Consider the following 20,378-nt stretch of genomic DNA (forward strand, 5'->3'; position numbering starts at 1 on the left):
ATATTATACTCTATTCAATCTTATACAGTTGCTTAGTATTTGAATGACATTATAGCATCCTACTTTCGTGACCTGCCAAACATCAACAACAAAAGTTGCACGGGTCTCATTTCTAGTTCATATCTTATTTTGTTTTTAATTAACTCGTACTATAGGATATCTTACACCTAATATATAATAATATTTAGATGCAAACATTATCAAATACATTCATTAACATAAAAATAATTACTAAAATTAACTTCGTTTCACATTCAAGTTGTCATGAAAATATTTCACGCAAGGAAAACATTCGTAAACATCATAAAATATGTAAGTGTAATGTCTCTTTTTTCAAATTTAATAATTCAATAAAGCTAATCCAATTATCAAGAATGTGGAAGGTACGACGGCGGTGAAAGATGAAGCCTCATCACTATCACTAGGTGGTGGTGGTGGTGGAGCGGTGTCGTCCCAGGTGGTGGTTGGCGGCGATGATGTGTCGCATGAGCTTGTTGATACATTTGGAGGACAGGGAGGAGAGGGTGTTGCGGGTGTTTCCGACGGAGGAGTACTAGGGCTCGTGGTCGACGGAGACGGTGGTGTTTTGAGTATTGCTGACGGAGGAGGTGGAGATCGGGGTGTTCTGGGTGTTGCTGCTGGAGGAGTAGTGGTGGAAGAGTCAGAGACGTTAATGGCTAACTTCTGACCAATTTGACAGTGACTTCTGAATGTGCAGATGTAGTAATGAGCTCCGGGGGTGGTCAAGGTGAGGGTAGCGGGGCCATTGGTGGCAAGGGAGATAGGATTTGTGGCAGTGCATGAGCCAAAAGCCGCCGCCGAAATCTCTGCAACATCATGTTCTCCATCAGTGAAGGTAAAGACAAGAAGGTCGCCCACATTGAAGGTCTGAAGCGAGGCCCACGTGGTGTAAGCCACCGCTCCACCAGAAGGAACGGTCCATCCCAAACCGTCGCCGACGACGTGCCTTTTCTGTGCCATCGTGACTTGAAACTGCATGGTTGCAATCATCATGACTATTAACACCACCAAATTCGGATTAAAGTCTTGCATTTTTGAAACCTCGAAATTTGTGTTTTTGATGGCATTGGTATATTTAGAATATGATATTTATAAGCAGTGCCTTATACGCCTTTGAATGTATTGGTTACTTTTTATTTTCTTGATTTTAAATGATCTAAACGTGATATTGGTGTTAGTTTAAGGAATGTATTATTGAGATAAAGTTAGTATGGGTTATTTTATGATTCATAGTGTTTGTGTTATTCCTTTTATGGAAACACACACTATTGTTTCTCGTACTGCAAACAATATTTGTATGCTCCGAAAGAGAAGAAAATATTCAAGGATTGAGACTTCTTATTCAGCTGAAAGTTATATAGAATTCATAATAGTTATTTGTTAAGATTTTCTTATAACACGTAAACATCATCTCCATCAATTTAATTAAAAGTGTACTAAAGTTCAAGACCCTAATAGCTTTTTCATCAACTCACTCATCAATATATATTATTTAGTTGTATTTTATATAAGTTGGCAATTAAAATTAGTTGTAATTTTATATGAATCATCATAATAACTAAAAATGATCCAATCAAATGCTTTGCAAATTTACAGACTTGATTTAAAGCTTTTGGTGAAAAAGTTTCCTCCTAGAGAGGAAGTTTTTTCATAGTTTTTTTCCAAAATAAAAATCCTATAAAAACCCTAATAGAGAATGCTCTCTCGAACATTAGTATTAGAATAATGATTAGTAAGCCAATGTGATACTAACCCGCTTCGTAGAGGTGGAAACCTCTTAAATTGGAGGTTTCAGGTTCAAACCCGGATATAGACGAATTAACTAACTTGATGAATTTAACTTCTAATCATTAACCAACTTTTCAACAACAAGAACAATACTACTACTACTACTACTACTACTACTACTACTACTAATAATAATAATAATAATAATAATAATAATTACTAACATCTAATTGTAGTTGTCGTTAAAATCTACAAAATTATGATACTTTATCAATGGATCTATAACACTCAAAATTCAGGTATTCCATTTATGCCCTCAAAACATCTCATTTTGTTAAAAATGGTCCTTCCATACGCTGGGCGTATATATGCGTATGCTTGAGCATGCATTGCGGGGCTGAGGCTCGTACGCGGGGCGTACGAGGTCAGAGAGCAAAAACGCTAATTTCATGACTTGCACCCTATATAAACAACCTTATATCATTTGGACCAAACCCTAATCTGCCTCCATAGCCTCATTTCGTCCTTAAACCCTATTTTTGCATGAAAGTATGAGATTTGAGCTTAAAGGTGTGTTTAGTGGCCTTTCTAGAGGGAGTACAAGAAGAACAAGGTGGTGTTCAAGTCTTGATGAAGGAAGGAGCCTTTGGATCCTACATCTAGAGCATCTTGGAGAGAGATTTTAGAGGTAAAAAGCTTGCATCTTGTCTATCCTCCTTGCTTGTTGAGTTAGGGTTTGCTAGAGTTCACTTTTGAGTCAATAATAATAATAATAATTACTAAGATCTAATTGTAGTTGTCGTTAAAATCTACAAAATTATGATACTTTATCAATGGATCTATAACACTCAAAATTCACGTATTCCATTTATGCCCTCAAAATATCTCATTTTGTCAAAAATGGTCCTTCCATACGCTGGGCGTATATATGTGTACGCTTGAGCATGCATCACGGGGCTAAGGCTCGTATGCGGGGCGTACGAGGCCAGAGACCAAAAACGCTAATTTCAAGACTTGCACCCTATATAAACAACCTTATATCATTTGGACCAAACCCTAATCAGCCTCCATAGCCTTATTTCGTCCTTAAACCCTATTTTTGCATGAAAGTATAAGATTTGAGCTTAAAGGTGTGTTTGGTGGCCTTTCTAGAGGGAGTACAAGAAGAATAAGGTGGTGTTCAAGTCTGGATCAAGGAAGGAGCCTTTGGATCCTACATCTAGAGCATCTTGGAGAGATTTTGGAGGTAAAAAGATTGCATCTTGTCTATCCTCCTTGCTTCTTGAGTTAGGGTTTGCTAGAGTTCACTTTTGAGTCCATAAATCATCTCTTTGGAGTTTGGGCAACTCCAGAGGTTAGAAAGTTTAGATCTTCACTCTTGGACTTGTTTATAGTATAAAATTGCAAACTTGATGCCTTCTATCGCTCCATGCATGGATTAAGACCTTTGGTAAGGTCTTAATGAAGTAGATTAAGTTTTTGGGACCTTATATAGCATGCAAAGGCATAAAGTTGCCAACTTTATGTCTTAGGACCATTATATCGACCTAGATCTGGAATTTGAGTGAAGAGACTGCATGCATTAAGCACTTAATGGAGTAGAGTGCATGAGAGCTGGTATGCTGGGTATACCGTATTGTACGTTTCGAGTACAACCCTTAAGCCCAACACGCTATGTGTACTGAAGTGGTACGCTCAGCGTACACTCTCCATGAGCTTTGGGCCTCCGGCGGACTTTCGAGACTTTGGGCCCTAATTGCTTGGGCCTGGACTTGCTGGTTTTGTGGGCCTAAATTTATTACTTGGGCCAATGTTGGCATGTTGGGCCTTTTTTGGCCTTGTGACCCAATATAGAATTGGATTTTGATGTTAGGCCCATTAGTGAAGGAAAGGCCTTTGGGCCATTATGAAGGGACTTGGACTTAGGATTTTGGGCCCATGTTTAGGTTATGCCATAATCTTAACTAGGGTTATTTGTATATTGTTCTGTGTGAGATTTTGAGCAACTATTGTGTTCAGCAGATTGAGGTGAGTCTTTTCACTATACCAATGGGTCGAAGGCACCAATGTCGGCCCATTACTTGATATGAGATTTCAATAATATAATATGCAATGATTTGTTAGTTGGTATGTATTGATTTATGTGAAGACCATGGGGGAGCCCATGGCACTCGATAAGACCATGAGGGGGAACCCATGGCCCTTGGATATAAGACCATGGGGGTAGCCCATGGTATTCCAGTTGAAGACCATGGAGGGAGTCCATGGCAAATTTATATGTATATGTGCATGACATTATGTGGTTATGTGTTTTGTGTATTTTGGGAAAACTCACTAAGCGTGTGCTCACAGTTTGTTGGGTGTTTCAGGTACTTCTAGTTCTAAGGGCAAGGGACCGGCTTGATGGCGCAACATGCACTCTCCTGTATTTCCGCATTATTTGTTTGGATACTCTGATCTTTTGGACAATGTGTTTATGTAATGGGATTTTAGGAAAACAAATGTGGTTGAAATTTCTGATTATAAAATGAAAAATTGTATTTGAATTTTTGGGCGGTTACAGGATCAACAATGGTCTTAGTTTTTCGAGCTTAACATATTATCTAGGGCTTTGACCAAGAAAGGCCTTAAGTTTGCCAATATTATACAGATTTACCCTAAGTACGAGATTTTGTTCATTAATGTCTAATATTTAGACAAGTTTTGTCATATATCCCATTTATCAATTAATGGACATGATAGTCGGTTACCCAATTCTTGTCAGAAGCCAACATGACATGTTGTTGATTACTAGGATGCCACGTAAGCCATCATCCCCCCACCCCCTTAAATTAATGTTATTCTTCTGTAACCTTCCCATACGCAAATCCAAAAGCGAGCATGACCGCTTCTTGGGTTCTTCTTATGCGTGGCTGCTTCTAAAACATGAGGACAGACATGTAAATTATAACCCTAAAACATGAGCAACTTTTCATCTTTCTCTTGTGATTTATACATCTTTCCTTCTTTCTCCTATGTATTGATTATGGTATCATCTAGTTTTGAGATTGAGGAACATACACAGATACAAGACAAATTGATTCAGAATGGAGCAAGTCTCGATTTATCTTAACCCTTACTTGAGATCGATTTCAAAAAAGGGAGCCCATATATATGTGATCGATTCTCTCCACGTCTTGACGTTCTCTTCTAAATTAAAATACACATTGATTTTAGGGGCTGAAATAGATCTTAGAGCCAACTCCACAGATGTTTATCATCTTCTCCACACTTATTCCCATACATGACGAACACATCTAGCACAAGATAGGGGTTTTTTCTGTTTCAGGATGAACACATATAACTAAATAATTGGTGGCGTCGATTTTAGATTGAAGATTGGGGTTGAAATAGAGGGTTGACCTGATTGGGGATGACGGTGATGGTTTGGGTCGAAGAGGTTATTGTACACATATCTTCTTCAATTAAGTATGTTTTAGTGAGATATTTGTGAACGAGGATTAAGGAAAGCAGCCAACTAGATTACACATACCAATTAATCGATTATGGAGTGTATATATATATATATATATATATATATATATATATATATATATATATATATATATATATATATATATATATATATGGTTATAGTCCGTGGGACCCATGGTTACAAAAATAAATATGTTTTTATAGTAAAAAGTCAGAATTAGTAATCAATTATAGTAAATGATTGAATATAAACAACTTATCACGATCCTTGGTGATTTTATTACAACTTAAAAAGTCATTAACTTAAAGACCAAAACCACATTGTCCTCTCTTATTTTAAGAACTTTGAATGGGTTCTTCATGTCAAGAAAATCATCATAAAAAGTAATAACAAAACAACTGCTATTAGTTGGTAGATCGAAAACTAGACAAATCAACATTCTTCTTTCTTACTTGTAAATATTTAAAAAACCACTAAAAACTGACAGAAAGCTTGCAAAAAATTACTTTGTGCATCTCTTCCCTTGCTATAGCGAGATAAACCATAAACTAATTAGACTTAATCAAGCATAAGAAAATAACTTAAAGATTAATAATTTACATGAAGTAATCAACATGATATAAATCCAATACCTGAAACCTAAATCGGTATCCTCGAGCCCTAAGCATATATATATATATATATATATATATATATATATATATATATATATATATATATATATATATATATATATATATATATATATATATATATATATTGATCTGTAAATATTGAATCAAACATTTCTATTGGATCCTTGAGTGGTTTCTGACAAAGAAATATGTAAACATCTTCAATAGTAGTATGTTAGCAGTAATAATGACTAAGCGAGAGAGGAAGGTGGTGACCGAAGAAGACAAAAATCTAAATTAAGAAGAAACAATATTTGAAGGGGTGCTACTATATGTAAGCCCATCACTCATATAAATCATCACATCATGGGAGTACACAAGCACTATTACACTCACATGGGGGGTATACTAAGAATGTTTTTTTTTGGGGGGGGGGGGGGGGGGGAAGGGGTACATATAGAAATTCCCTATTTGAAGCAGGGCTTAGATTAGGACGAGAATAATCTTTCATAACACGTTACACTATACATTAATCAAATCAAACATGTAGATAAAGAAATGAAACCTATAGATGGTGGCAGGGTTGGAAACAACATCGACATAATGGTGGTGATTGAATTAATTAAAAAGAAGAATCAAGACTGAAAAGAAATCACAACATAGGGTTCAAGAGAAAACGATAGTGATGGCCGATTTTCCAAGATGGAATGGGAAAACAAATTCATAGTAATAGATAATAATCTGAAATCCTTGATCTGAAATCCTGAAATCCAATGACCACACTGTAAATCTTTGTAGCAACACCAACTTCGTTGAATTAGAAATTGTAATCCATTATACAATGCAACAAATTTAAATTTGTAATTCATTTGCGATTCCATGTATACATAAGCCCAAAAAATCGTATAAGATTAAATTTAGAATAAGATGTGTTCCTATTTTTTGTGATTAGGTTAACTATAATTGCGATTTTCACTTGTTCAAGGAAAAAATGAAAAATGGAAGAAACGGAAAGAAGACGAAAAGGAAAAGGTAATACTGTGGAAGATACGATTTAGTTGCTGATTTGTTGCGATCTATAAGGAAATGGATTTAATTTTAACTGATTTTATGGGATCGTGAGATAGATATTAGGATGAATCATTGAGTGGGAAAACAATTTTTTGGGATGCAAAATGAATGACACGTGGCATCACCTTTACAGAATGAATGACATATGGCATCAAGAACTATTCCTTTATTGTAATTATATTAAGGATATATATATATATATATATATATATATATATATATATATATATATATATATATATATATATATATATATATATATAGAGAGAGAGAGAGAGAGAGGTAGGTTCAAATGTTTCTAATAACTATTGTGTTTTTTAATGCACCAATCAAAATTTAGCAAAAAATTAAATAATTAATTTAACTAATAAGGGCATTTTTGGGTTTTGCATTTACAATTAATGATATCATTTATTTGAATCTCTTCAATTAAGGAAAGAAAATAAAGACCTAATATCTCTCTTATAAACATTTGTATTGTAACCCTTTCGTTCTCATCAGCAGAAATTTACAACCCTCATAATCTTCAATAGCCCTACACATCTACGATTGAAGAAGGCGACATACATGACTCCACCACCAACATCGATAATCATCCTCTCCACACTCGATCTACTTCATCTATCACCATCATCTTCTTTCAAGCCTATCTTGTTCATTATTTATAGAACCCTAACCCGCCACCACCAAGATTCCTGCTCGTTACATCTCTATTATTCATCTTCCTACACCAGCATCATCTTCATCACCATTTTCTGCCACTATTCTATTCGATTAGGTAAACATATTCTTAAAACATCATACACTCATCCTCTCTACTTCTAATCAAAGGTAATCATATTCTTATATTCTTTTTAGCAAAATTTTGATATGTAATTAGGTAATGGTATTCAAGGCATCTTTATTTTTAAATATATATGATGTTGGTGCATTTAATTGTTCATTTCATTATTAATATTCTACAAAGCGTGATGATTTGTGTGTGCCCTAAATGTGTTTGACGAAATGTCTAGTAAAAAAGATGTGGGTGGATCTCATTTTTTATCACAATATTTTTGGATTAAAAAAGATGTAATGACATAGAAATCTTGATAAAATGGTTGGTTAATATTTTTTCTTAGGAAATACACTCCTTATTCCTTTTTTATTACGTGATGCATCTTTAGTGGTAATACAGAAATGCAATATAAAATAGCAAATTCAAAAGGTTTTTAAATAACGCCATGAATACCTTATGGTTAAAGATCTTTTCATGCTTAGAATATTTTTGATGTCTTTCTAACACCTTCCAGGTTGGTTATAATGTTTATATAACTAAAATAGAGAAGAGGATGATTAAAACATTGATATTTCATCGTAACTTGTGAGAAATACACGAATTGCTCCTGGACCTTCACACACAAATATACTCATCTAGGTAATTTTATTTAATTTTTTAATTTATGTTGCAACTTAATTATAGATGATAAGTTTTCATGGTTTTATTACATATACTAATAAAGAGAAACTATTATACAATGTATTCTAATAAAATACTGATTTTTTTAGGAAAATCAAATACACAATATAGTAGATTGTGTAAGAATACATTATGATTTGTATAGTGTATTATGTTAGAATACACTCGGTTAGAATTTAAAACGATAATTAAACTTTAGGTTTAATGATTCTTTAAGAATGTTTGTAAAAAAATTTATTATATATTTTGGTTACACAATAGTAATGGGTAATTGTATGATGCTATAAATGGTAATTGCATATATATTCTATCAGAATTAAATGGTAACTACACTTTATATTTAATGATTCTTTTAGAATCTTTGTTTACATGTTAATCTTTTTTTTTGTAATAGATATTTCTCTTGGATTGCCTATTATTCTTTTTTTACTAATAAAATCTATATATTCTGCCAGAATGTATTCTATGTATTCTGTCATATTCTATGTATTCTACCAGAATATACAAAATATATTGTTAATTGCAACTAACATGTTTTTTTAACCATTATTAGTTTTTGTTAGTGATAGGAATGGCTGGAACAATGCGATGAAGACCTAATAAGAATAACTTGAAGAATGAATAAAGTTTGATCATACTCACAATTTTAGAATGTTGTTATTTTTAAAAAATTTATTCATTTTTGTTGATATTCTTTTAAAATATGTATAATTATATTAAAATGTACAAGGCTTTTAATCTGTAAGAATATGTATGAATTTGTATTTAAGTTCGGATGTATAAGAATATATTAGAATGTTGTTATTTTTCAACCTCATATTCAAGAACGTTGTTATTCTTCAATAACATTCCAATAGAATAAAATTCTGAAAGAACATCATTCTAACAAAAAAATATTCTCACAAAATAAAATCGGTTATGTATACAAACTACGTTAGAATTAAAATTGAATTAATTAAAAAAATTCAGATTTTTAAAATTAGGAGAATTAATTATCCCTAAAAATCCAAAAATTTCCTTTTATAAATGTAGTTAATTGTCCAAAATACTCTTTTGCTAAAATTTGTGTGATTATATGGTACATGTTATCCCATTGTAATATCATACACCCCCAAATCATGTCCATTGATTAATTCCATCCGTTGGTCGAGATCTGTGCATTCTGGCACACAATAGTTAGTAAAAACAAAATAACTTAAGCATATATATATATATATATATATATATATATATATATATATATATATATATATATATATATATATATATGTATATGTATAAGTGTGTGTGGGTGGGTGGGTGGGGGGATTATTTGTAGCTGTGTTTGTTTCCCAAAATGATGTATCCTATTGTGTGTATATGAGAGAGAGAGAGAGAGAGAAAGAGTATTAAGTCTAGTCAGATGGGGTTGAAGTCTCGTTAGATGGCAAGTTTCCATTGTAACCGGCTAGTAGGTTTTTTACCTGATAAATGTGATATATGTCACACCCCCGACCCAAGGATGGAGGAAACATCCGGGGGTGGAGGACTTCATGTATAGTATCACAACAATGAGTATAATAGTGCTCAAAGTAAATACAACCATCATAAATATAATTGAAAGAGTTACACCATAGTATGAGTTTACATGTGTCAAAATCAATTACACTATGATGACAAAATAAACTGTTTGACGCCTTAGTGTCCCATCCTCAAAAGCTGCGGTTTGCCTGTTTTACTGATTCCCTGAGAATACAATTAGTTTTGAAAAAGTGTCAACAATTAAGTTGGTGAGTTCATAAGCTTTTGGATGAAGAGTTTGAAAGCCCTGGTTACTACCAGCATGTATAGTAGTTTCTGTTTGAAATGAAACCGAGTATTATATTCCGAGTTTGAAAACCCTTGGTTATAAATGTAATGTATACTTCAAGAAAATCCAATATTTTCTTATAAAATGTTATGTAGTCTTAAATCCAAAGACTGAATATTAGAGTGTGTTTTGTACTTGTATCATGTTTATAGTTTTAGATAGATAAAACCCCTTTTTAAGTAGAAATTCCCGTAAACTATAAGTGTCGTTATCTCCCTACGTGAGTCGCTATAACCCTACTATAACAGAGATGCTTGTTGCGACGTTCTTCAGATGTCGGAATCGAAATGACATTTGTCACCCCCGATCGGCCGATCGGACTGTCTTAGCAGCATGGGTGTGGGTTGTCAACCCCAATATAGATCTATACACAATTATCACACTCTCCCTACAAGAGACTCTGGTTATAACTAATTCAGGAATTTTTAACCAGTACTCAAAGAGTACAATGAAGACTTGTCTCAAAATTTACGATAACGAGTTTATGTGTAGTGTATTTGAAATGTGGAATCCATAAACTATACCTATTATAGTTTACCATATAGTAATTACAAAGGACTCTTATATTTCAGAGAATATTTTCTATTATATAAATATATCACAACAGAAAACACATGCAGAATATGAAGTCATCAAAGATTACACTTTGCTCAACATGTTACAAAGTGTTACCTTCGCATGGGTACTTCTGAAGTTTTGAAGCGAAAGGTGATATAAGGGTTTTCGTTATGGAGAAGAATTTCGTCTGACGGCTGATTTAAGGAAAAAGTTTTTTTTTACACAGCATAAGAATTTTTACATGGTAAGGACCAGGCCAAACCATGTCGAATGAGGATGTCGGAATTTTCTCGACGAAATAGATATTAAGTCGTTCTGGGAGGAATGATTACTAGGATGATGAACTATCCTATGTACCTAAGTTTTCAGCGCTTCCGGTTTTATTTTGTTATTACTGTTACGTATCCCCTTTTTGATTCGAAATTGGCGGGTACTACCAATACGAGGGTTCTGATAATTTGAAATTACGAGCTTCCATGAAATGATCCTTACTAGGTCTCTCTATAATCGATTGGTGTATACAAGTCATGTATAATTAAGATTGGTAAGACCTTTGACTGAGCAACCCTGCCCTAAATCCACAACCAAACAAGGAACAAGAAATAAGGCGGGATTACTCACTCTAAGTCTACAAATCTTAACTATAGATGACCCTTATGTATACACTAAGCCATCATAGCTTACCTGTTAGGGTTTCAAATTTTTATATGAATGTTGTGATTTAATTTGAACGGGAGAGTAATCATAATTATAGATAATTATTGGGGTTTGGAAGCGTACCAAAAATATAGCAGGGTTCTTTGATGCCTTCCCATGCATTGGGGTCAAACTCCTCCTGTTCCCCCGCCGTTCTTCTCTGTTGGACAGTCCCTCTTATAATGTCCTATTTCACCATAAAGGTGACATATTGGAATGGTTCCAACATTGGTAGTTGAAGTGATGAACTCAACCGGAGTTCTACAGATGCGGGCGGTGTGCCCCTTCATGTTGCATCTATTGCAATGCAGCCCTCGGCAAACTCCATGATGATCGTAGTTGCACTTGCTGCAGTGAGGGAGGTTTCCTAAGTACGGCGTGTTCGGTTCTGGAATAACAGGGCTGATGGGGGTATTGACTGCCCCAGTTCGTTTCCCTCTGTTAGGTTCTTGAGATAAAAGACTCATTTTCTTGTTCTCGAACTTTCGTTTCACGATATTAGGCTTAAGGTTCGAAGTGTCCTTACAAATAGGTACTCGTTGCTGTACTTGCTCATCACCACGATCGGGGTTGCCGATAGCATTACCACTAACATTTGCGTTGTTAGCATTAAGGTGTGCCATGACAGCTGCTACAGCTGCTGTGACTGCAGCTTGAAACGTAGCCGAATCTATTTGAAGAATTGGTGTTTTGCCGGTGGGTTGGTTTTGTTTCTTCGGAGGCATGATTCTGCTACACGAAGAGAAAACGAGCTCGTGAGCAACGATAGTTGTCTCTAGATGTATTCCAACCATAATAAATTTGTCGTTTTGTTATACTGTTCTCAATGATTCGACCTGTATCCCTATGATGCAGTCCTGGTAAGGAGCAGAAATAAGTTTCTAGAATGGTTATGAACCGAGTATCATCCGAACTAAGTTACCTTCGATTGGTGGATATCGTTTTCCAACTTTTGAAATGATTTGAAAACAATTCATAATAAAGTCTACATAAAATAGACTTATGAATTTGAGAAGTAATCACTATCAATTGAGATTTCGTGATCCGATTTATTGTTATTAGTCGTGATGGGAAAAGAAGATAAGCTTAAAACCTAATGTGAGTAATGTAAATACTAACTCACTAGGTTGAATCGATTTACTAGTTATTACTTAGATGAAAAGGCGCTCAAACACTTCACATGAATCACGCGTGGTTTTCCGCTGTTCTCTGTTCTATTCTGGGCGGTAATGATTTGTTCTCTCCTGGTATCTATAGGGTCCTTCTCCTCCGTAGGTATATTGAATTCCTGGGCTGTCTTACTTTCGATTCTGACACCGATCCCGATTACTTCGTAATGAAGATTTTGAATCTCAGAAGTTCATGCGAACCTCCCATTGGTGCCCTTATTAGGGTAAGGGCACTAAATGATTTCTATAGTTTCTTTATTTCTCATCTGTTTCTTTCTCATAATTTTCCTAATGAAATTTTGTTGGATCCTCCTTGACTCTTCTATTGGTTGCTGGAGTGACTACATCTATCTAAGGGGCTTATACGAGAATAGGAATGTCTAAAGAATCTATGAGAAAATTTAAATTTTTACAAAGGTGATCCTTTCTGGTCCTTCTATAATCACATTGTGTGTACCAATTATATATAATCCAGATCAAATAGACCTTCGAATATGTAATCCTACTCTAAAACCACATCCAAACAAGGAAAAGGAAGTAGAGTGAAAATCACATATTCTAAGTCTATAAAATCTCAACTATATATAACATTAACGTATCCATTTAGTAATTATAGACTTACCAGAAAAGATCTTTTTAACATTTCCCCAAAGTTATTTATGGTATATAAAATACTTCCATGGTATTTTAATTATAAGTTTGATTCTTGGACTTCTAGATATAAGAAGTTGATAAGTTTTCAGTTTTCTTGTTATAGCATCCTAAAATACTCCTATAGTATTTTAACCTTTATGTTTGGTTCTAGAATTCTTCTGGTACCTAGGTAAGTTTTAGACTTGTTGCAACACTACAATCACTCCCAAAAACATATTGGTCATATCTCAAATGAATATAGTTGATCAGGCTATATTGATCCCAGATATGATTACATAACTGTCCAGGTTTAACTGTAATGTCCAATATCCAAATACTTTTGTCTTGTTCTTCTTGTGATACTTATTCTAGTATATATATTCTGCATGTACTTATACTTTTATAAAATATTGTTATATTTTTAAAGTATAACTCTTGGTCAGAGTGTTTTTATCCAAATGGGTTTATAGTTGTATATCTTTTATGACTGATATAATGAGTTCACTATAAACAATGCTCTGATACCAATCTGTCATACCCCCAAAACAGAACGGCGGAAACGTTCGGGGGCGGAGGACTTCATGTAAGTATCACAACACATGCAATATAGTAATCAAAGTACAAATTCAAACACCAAAGTAGATACAGTAGAAGACAAGAGTCACAGTACGGTAGTAGGTAGTCTTCTCAAAAGCTTTGGGAGTGTACCTGTCTACTGGATTCCTGAGAATACAAGTTATTTTGAAAGAGTAGATCAGCATTTAAGCCGATGAGTTCATAAGTATTTTAGTTCTATAAAGTACACTCTAAGTTCTTTGGAAAAGTTCGCTGGTTCCTCTAGAAAATTCTATATTTCCTGATGTGATAAAATGATAACCTCAATAGTTCCCTCTGCAATTACTTAGTTGATACTAGTTATATATAACCTAATATCGAATGGACAGTTAAATGGGTGTATATGCCCTAAGCCCACAACCAAACAAGGAACAGGAAGTAAGGCGGAAGTCACACATTTCACTGTCAATCGGATATTACTTATATATAACTCTGATGTATAAACTAAGGAATTATAGAATTAGCCACTAAAGGTCCTTTATGTTATACTAGTTTAAAGAGAGTGAATGACTAAGTTCCATCTGATAAGTAGTTTTAAATCCCCATAAAACCGTTCCATTTGTAAAAGTAGTTTAATCCCATAAATCGTTCCATTTGTAAAAGTATTCTTAGTTGTATCCGTTCTACAGTAAAACATTGATATTAATCCTGGAAAATATTTTATTATCCATAATACTGATTTGTGGTTTTAAACGTTCCAAAACCAAAAGTACAAGTATATTTGCCATACTTGATTTCATGATACGTAGTTTTTGCTATAAGTAAAAACTAACAGAAGGTATATTTGGTCAGTAAAATAGATAGGATGTAATTATCTTTTCTTACTGTTTTAAGAGAAGTATATTACTAAGTAATTTACTCGTTGTTTTATCCATGTGAGTTCTATTAACCATACTAATATGACTGATGTGCCTGATGCGACGTTCTTCAGGCGTCGGAACGATATGGCATTTGTCACCCTAGGCCTGCCGGCCAAACTGTAGCGAACAGTGAAGGTGCGGGATTTTCAGTCCCGTATAGATCTTTACACAAATTCACGCTCTCCCTCCAGAAGATTTTAGTTAATAAGTCAGGACTTAAGGTCGTACTTAGATAAGTACACCATGAAGAATCTCACAAATTTATTGTTTCAACGAGATTACGAGTAATATAGTGGAAAAAGCCTTTTAACAGTAATGATGAAACTTTTCCATATATAAGTTTAAGATGATTGATATTGAGAATTGACCCATAAATTATACCTATTATAATTTATATGTTCTATGTGATTAGCATGATTTCTCATGGATGAACACCTTTGCTCAGCATGATACAAAGGTAATGATACCGAATGAAGTAACCTTTTATATTCATATATGTATAATATATATATAATTAATAAGGAAACAACCTTCGGATAAATAACACCACCTTAATTCCACATCCAAACAAGAAAAAGGAAATAAGATAATTCATTAGTCCTAAGCCCTTCAAATCTTATTTATATATTTATACATAGATAAACATGATTTTGGCAATTATAATTTGAAATAGTTTATAAAACCTTTTTCAAAGAATTTAACAGTATTAAAAGAGTTTACATGATTTTAAAGATTTAACATGGCTTTAAGTCATTTTGGAAGTATTTGGTAATCCTTAAAAGCATAAGGAAACCCTTTGTGTGATTATTATCACATACAATTATTAACACAATTTAGATTGTGTTCAACTTGTATTCCCCCCCCCCCCCTAAAAAGCATTTAAAACCATTAAAAAGGTAGATTATAGGGGTATGAATTCAATTCATAAGTGGTAATTTGGGCAGCGTTTCATTTCTATAAATGATCTTTCTCGAAGAAACCGCGAGTTTTTGATTAAAAATCGGGCTTTATGCGGGCAGCACTTCGACTGGAAAGAGGTTAGCTTCTCGAGAATTCCGGGGCTTCGGGGATTGCTTCGGGTTTTAGATATGATATCGGAGCTTCGGGGGTTGTAAGAAAGTTTAAAGGGGTGAGAAATGTGAAAAATGGTGAAATTTGGGGTAAAAATGGTGAAGGAACCGGAGAGTCTCGCACCCTTTATATAGGGGCGAGGGTTCGGCCGAGGAGATGAGTCAGCAGTACACGCAGCGTCAGCAGTGAAGGCCACAAGGCCGAAGTCTCAGATCCGAAGGGGTGGGACAGGTGTCTCGCATGCGAGCAGGACACGCGTCAGAAGGAGAAGCGAAGCGCGTGTGCGAGCTCGGAAGATGTCACCGGTGCGAGGCGCGTCTGCTTCTCATTGGGCCGCACTTCAGTTGAATCAGAGACGGACACGAGTGGACACGGGGAAGCCTCGCATGCGAGGTGACGTGGCCGAATGGTGACCATGCGAAATTTCGCGGTTTTCAAGATTTTTCGATTTTTGTGCCCGAAACTTGCGAAATTCATAACTTTCGCATACGAGCTCCGTTTTCGACGTTCTTTATATGCACGCGTAGGTAAAATTATACTCTACGACTTTCGTTTAGACTTCGTCGGCTAAATTTGAATTTATTTTTAATATTATTATTCTTAACAGACCGGGACAGGAAATCCGTTAAAAATCCATAACTTTTTTATTCGAAGTCCGTTTTCGTCTGTCTTTTTACCGTTGTACTACTATTGACGAGACCTTCGATTATCGTTTAGGTTGTATCGGCTAAAAATCATTCGATCTTTATTTCGAGTTTTTAGCTGTGTACTGCTATACTGAAACTTAGAAAAATCATAACTTCCTCATACGAAGTCAGATTTTGACGTTCTTTTTATGAAAGTTCTCGGTTTAACATAGTATACAAATTTCATTTAGATTTTTATGGCTAAAAAAGTCTTTTATTGAAAATTCACTTTTTACACTGAACAGTGTTTTGCCGGTTTTGTCGCGGATCTTCGATTGGTCATAACTTCTTCGTTATAACTCGGATTTCAGTGTTCTTTATATTTTTGAAAACCTTGTTACAATCTCTACCACTTTGTTCATCCCAATTACGATTATTGATCAATTTATTTTTTGACCTAAATTTGACTGGTGTTACATTATCCCCCTGTTAGAGGGAATTTCGTCCCGAAATTAAGTCTAAAGTGATACTCATGGACTAGGGAAAAGATGTGGATATTTTCGTTTCATCTAATCTTCCCTTTCCCAAGTGAATTCAGGTCCCCGATTTGTAATCCAACGAACTTTCACTATCGGGATAAGACTTTGCTTGGTTCTTTTGATTTCCCTATCCATGATTTCTATTGGTTCTTCTACAAAGTGTAGACTTTTATTTAACTTGATTTCATCAAGTGAAATAACAAGTGTTTCATCGGCTAGACACCTCTTTAGATTAGATATGTGAAAGGTGGGATGAATGTTATTAAGTTTTTTTGGTAGTTTAAGTTTATAAGCTACAAGACCGATTCTGGTAAAAATATAAAATGGTCCTATGTACCTTGGATTTAGTATTCCATGCTTTCTCAAGCGTATCTTGCCCTTCCAGGGTGAGACTTTCATATGACAAGGTCATTAACCTGGAATTCCAAGAGTTTTCTTTTATTGAAGCCGTAGCTTCTCTGATTAACTGTGGAAGCTTTATGTCGCTTCCTAATTCGTATTTCATTTTCGGTAGTTTCTCGGATGAATTCCAGACCAACGAAGGTGCTGTGTGGAAATTGGACCTCTAGCTAGTTGCGTGTCACCTAATTTAGTCTAGTGCAGATAGGATCTGCACTTGCGACCACATAAGGTTTCGAATGGAGCAACTTAAATGCTAGCATGATAAAGGACTTGACTAATTAATAAATGGGTATCCCATACTTTACCAAGGCCGATCATATACGTTCTTAGCATGACTTATAATGGTTGAATCATTCTCTCATTCTGTCTGCCAGTTTGTGGATTAGTAGGCTATTCTTATGTTTAGCCTAGTTCTCAGAGATTTCTGAAGTGACTGCCTGAACTGGGAGATGATTCTACTATCTCGAACAAAGATAACAGATTATGGAACACCGTGCAGTCTAGTTAATCTCTCGGACACACTTAATAGTTAGTTTCTTTATCTTCCTTGTTTCTTTTAATGGCATGAAGCATACGTTTTGACTTATTTGTCCAAGTTCGTATCCATTCTTCCCAAGGTTTCACCTGCCACATTTTTAGGTTTCAAGGCTTCCTGTTGAACCTCCTTACTTTGTGTGGACAGATTTGAATGGGTTATCATAGTCAATGATTGGCTCTACGACCCGAGTACTCTTTCCGACTTAGGGTGTCAGCTACTATATTGGCTTTGTCGGGATGATAACGAATTTCGAATTCATAGTCATTTAGTAGCTCGACCCACTGTCGTGGTCTTACGTTGAATTCCTCCTGGTAGAATATATAATGAAGGCTTTTGTTCCGAAGTTCATGATAAGACTCATACTTGGCTCATCCACCATCACCTCGTGTATACAAGTTGTATATAATTTAGATTTCACAAACGTTCAGATGGGTGACTCTGCCCCAGGTCCACAACCAAACAAGGAACAGGAGATAGGGCGGAATTACACATCCTAAATCTTGTTAAGTCTAAATTATATATCACTCTCGTGTATACACTTAGCAGCGATAGATTAACCTAATGAGTTCTTAGTCTCTATTCTTGAACTTGACCTGCGGTACAATCATTTTCCTATGAGATCTATTGGGGTACTTCGGTGGTTACTGACTTCTAAGACTACTTCGGTGCTTTTCGTTTCAAGTTTCTTGTCTACTAAGTAGGCTAGAAGGGCGTGGTACCTTCGCATGGGTACTTCTGAAGTTTTGAAGCGAAAGGTGATATAAGGGTTTTCGTTATGGAGAAGAATTTCGTCTGACGGCTGATTTAAGGAAAAAGTTTTTTTTTTACACATCATAAGAATTTTTACATGGTAAGGACCAGTCCAAACCATGTCGAATGAGGAGGTCAGAATTTTCTTGACGAAATAGATATTAAGTCGTTCTGGGAGGAATGATTACTAGGATGATGAACTATCCTATGTACCTAAGTTTTCAGTGCTTCCGGTTTTATTTTGTTATTACAGTTACGTATCCCCTTTTTGATTCGAAATTGGCGGGTACTACCAATACGAGGGTTCTAATAATTTGAAATTACGAGCTTCCATGAAATGATCCTTACTAGGTCTCTCTATAATCGATTGGTGTATACAAGTCATGTATAATTAAGATTGGTAAGACCTTTGACTGAGCAACCCTGCCCTAAATCCACAACCAAACAAGGAACAAGAAATAAGGCGGGATTACTCACTCTAAGTCTACAAATCTTAACTATAGATGACCCTTATGTATACACTAAGCCATCATAGCTTACCTGTTAGGGTTTCAAATTTTTATATGAATGTTGTGATTTAATTTGAACGGGAGAGTAATCATAATTATAGATAATTTTTGGGGTTTGGAAGCGTACCAAAAATATAGCAGGGTTCTTTGATGCCTTCCCATGCATTGGGGTCAAACTCCTCCTGTTCCCCCGTCGTTCTTCTCTGTTGGACAGTCCCTCTTATAATGTCCTATTTCACCATAAAGGTGACATATTGGAATGGTTCCAACATTGGTAGTTGAAGTGATGAACTCAACCGGAGTTCTACAGATGCGGGCGGTGTGCCCCTTCATGTTGCATCTATTGCAATGCAGCCCTAGGAAAACTCCATGATGATGGTAGTTGCACTTGCTGCAGTGAGGGAGGTTTCCTAAGTACGGCGTGTTCGGTTCTGGAATAACAGGGCTGATGGGGGTATTGACTGCCCCAGTTCGTTTCCCTCTGTTAGGTTCTTCAGATGAAAGACTCATTTTCTTGTTCTCGAACTTTCGTTTCACGATATTAGGCTTAAGGTTCGAAGTGTCCTTACAAATAGGTACTCGTTGCTGTACTTGCTCATCACCACGATCGGGGTTGCCGATAGCATTACCACTAACATTTGCGTTGTTAGCATTAAGGTGTGCCATGACAGCTGCTACAGCTGCTGTGACTGCAGCTTGAAACGTAGCCGAATCTATTTGAAGAATTGGTGTTTTGCCGGTGGGTTGGTTTTGTTTCTTCGGAGGCATGATTCTTCTACACGAAGAGAAAACGAGCTCGTGAGCAACGATAGTTGTCTCTAGATGTATTCTAACCATAATAAATTTGTCGTTTTGTTATACTGTTCTCAATGATTCGACCTGCATCCCTATGATGCAGTCCTGGTAAGGAGCAGAAATAAGTTTCTAGAATGGTTATGAACCGAGTATCATCCGAACTAAGTTACCTTCGATTGGTGGATATCGTTTTCCAACTTTCGAAATGATTTGAAAACAATTCATAATAAAGTCTACATAAAATAGACTTATGAATTTGAGAAGTAATCACTATCAACTGAGATTTCGTGATCCGATTATTATTATTAGTCGTGACGGGAAAAGAAGATAAGCTCAAAACCTAATGTGAGTAATGTAAATACTAACTCACTAGGTTGAATCGATTTACTAGTTATTACTT

The 20,378-nt window shown here is 35.3% G+C and overlaps 1 protein-coding gene across 1 annotated transcript; it reads right to left on the bottom strand.

Moving 5' to 3' along the window:
- Positions 1-213: 213 nt before the first annotated feature.
- Positions 214-1,100, bottom strand: LOC145123532 (uclacyanin 1-like). Its single transcript, XM_079058742.1, has one exon. It carries the CDS (start codon positions 1,051-1,053, stop codon positions 340-342), a length of 714 nt encoding a protein of 237 aa, XP_078914868.1. The 5' UTR covers positions 1,054-1,100; the 3' UTR covers positions 214-339.
- Positions 1,101-20,378: the final 19,278 nt, after the last annotated feature.

This window comes from Lactuca virosa, chromosome 7 (assembly GCF_052849685.1).
Source record: "Lactuca virosa cultivar CGN04683 chromosome 7, Lactuca_virosa_CGN04683_v6, whole genome shotgun sequence".
Taxonomy (NCBI): domain Eukaryota; kingdom Viridiplantae; phylum Streptophyta; class Magnoliopsida; order Asterales; family Asteraceae; genus Lactuca; species Lactuca virosa.

Excerpts from the sequence above, each read along its gene's own strand:
- LOC145123532 (XM_079058742.1), bottom strand. The coding sequence starts at position 1,053 with ATGCAAGACTTTAATCCGAATTTGGTGGTGTTAATAGTCATGATGATT.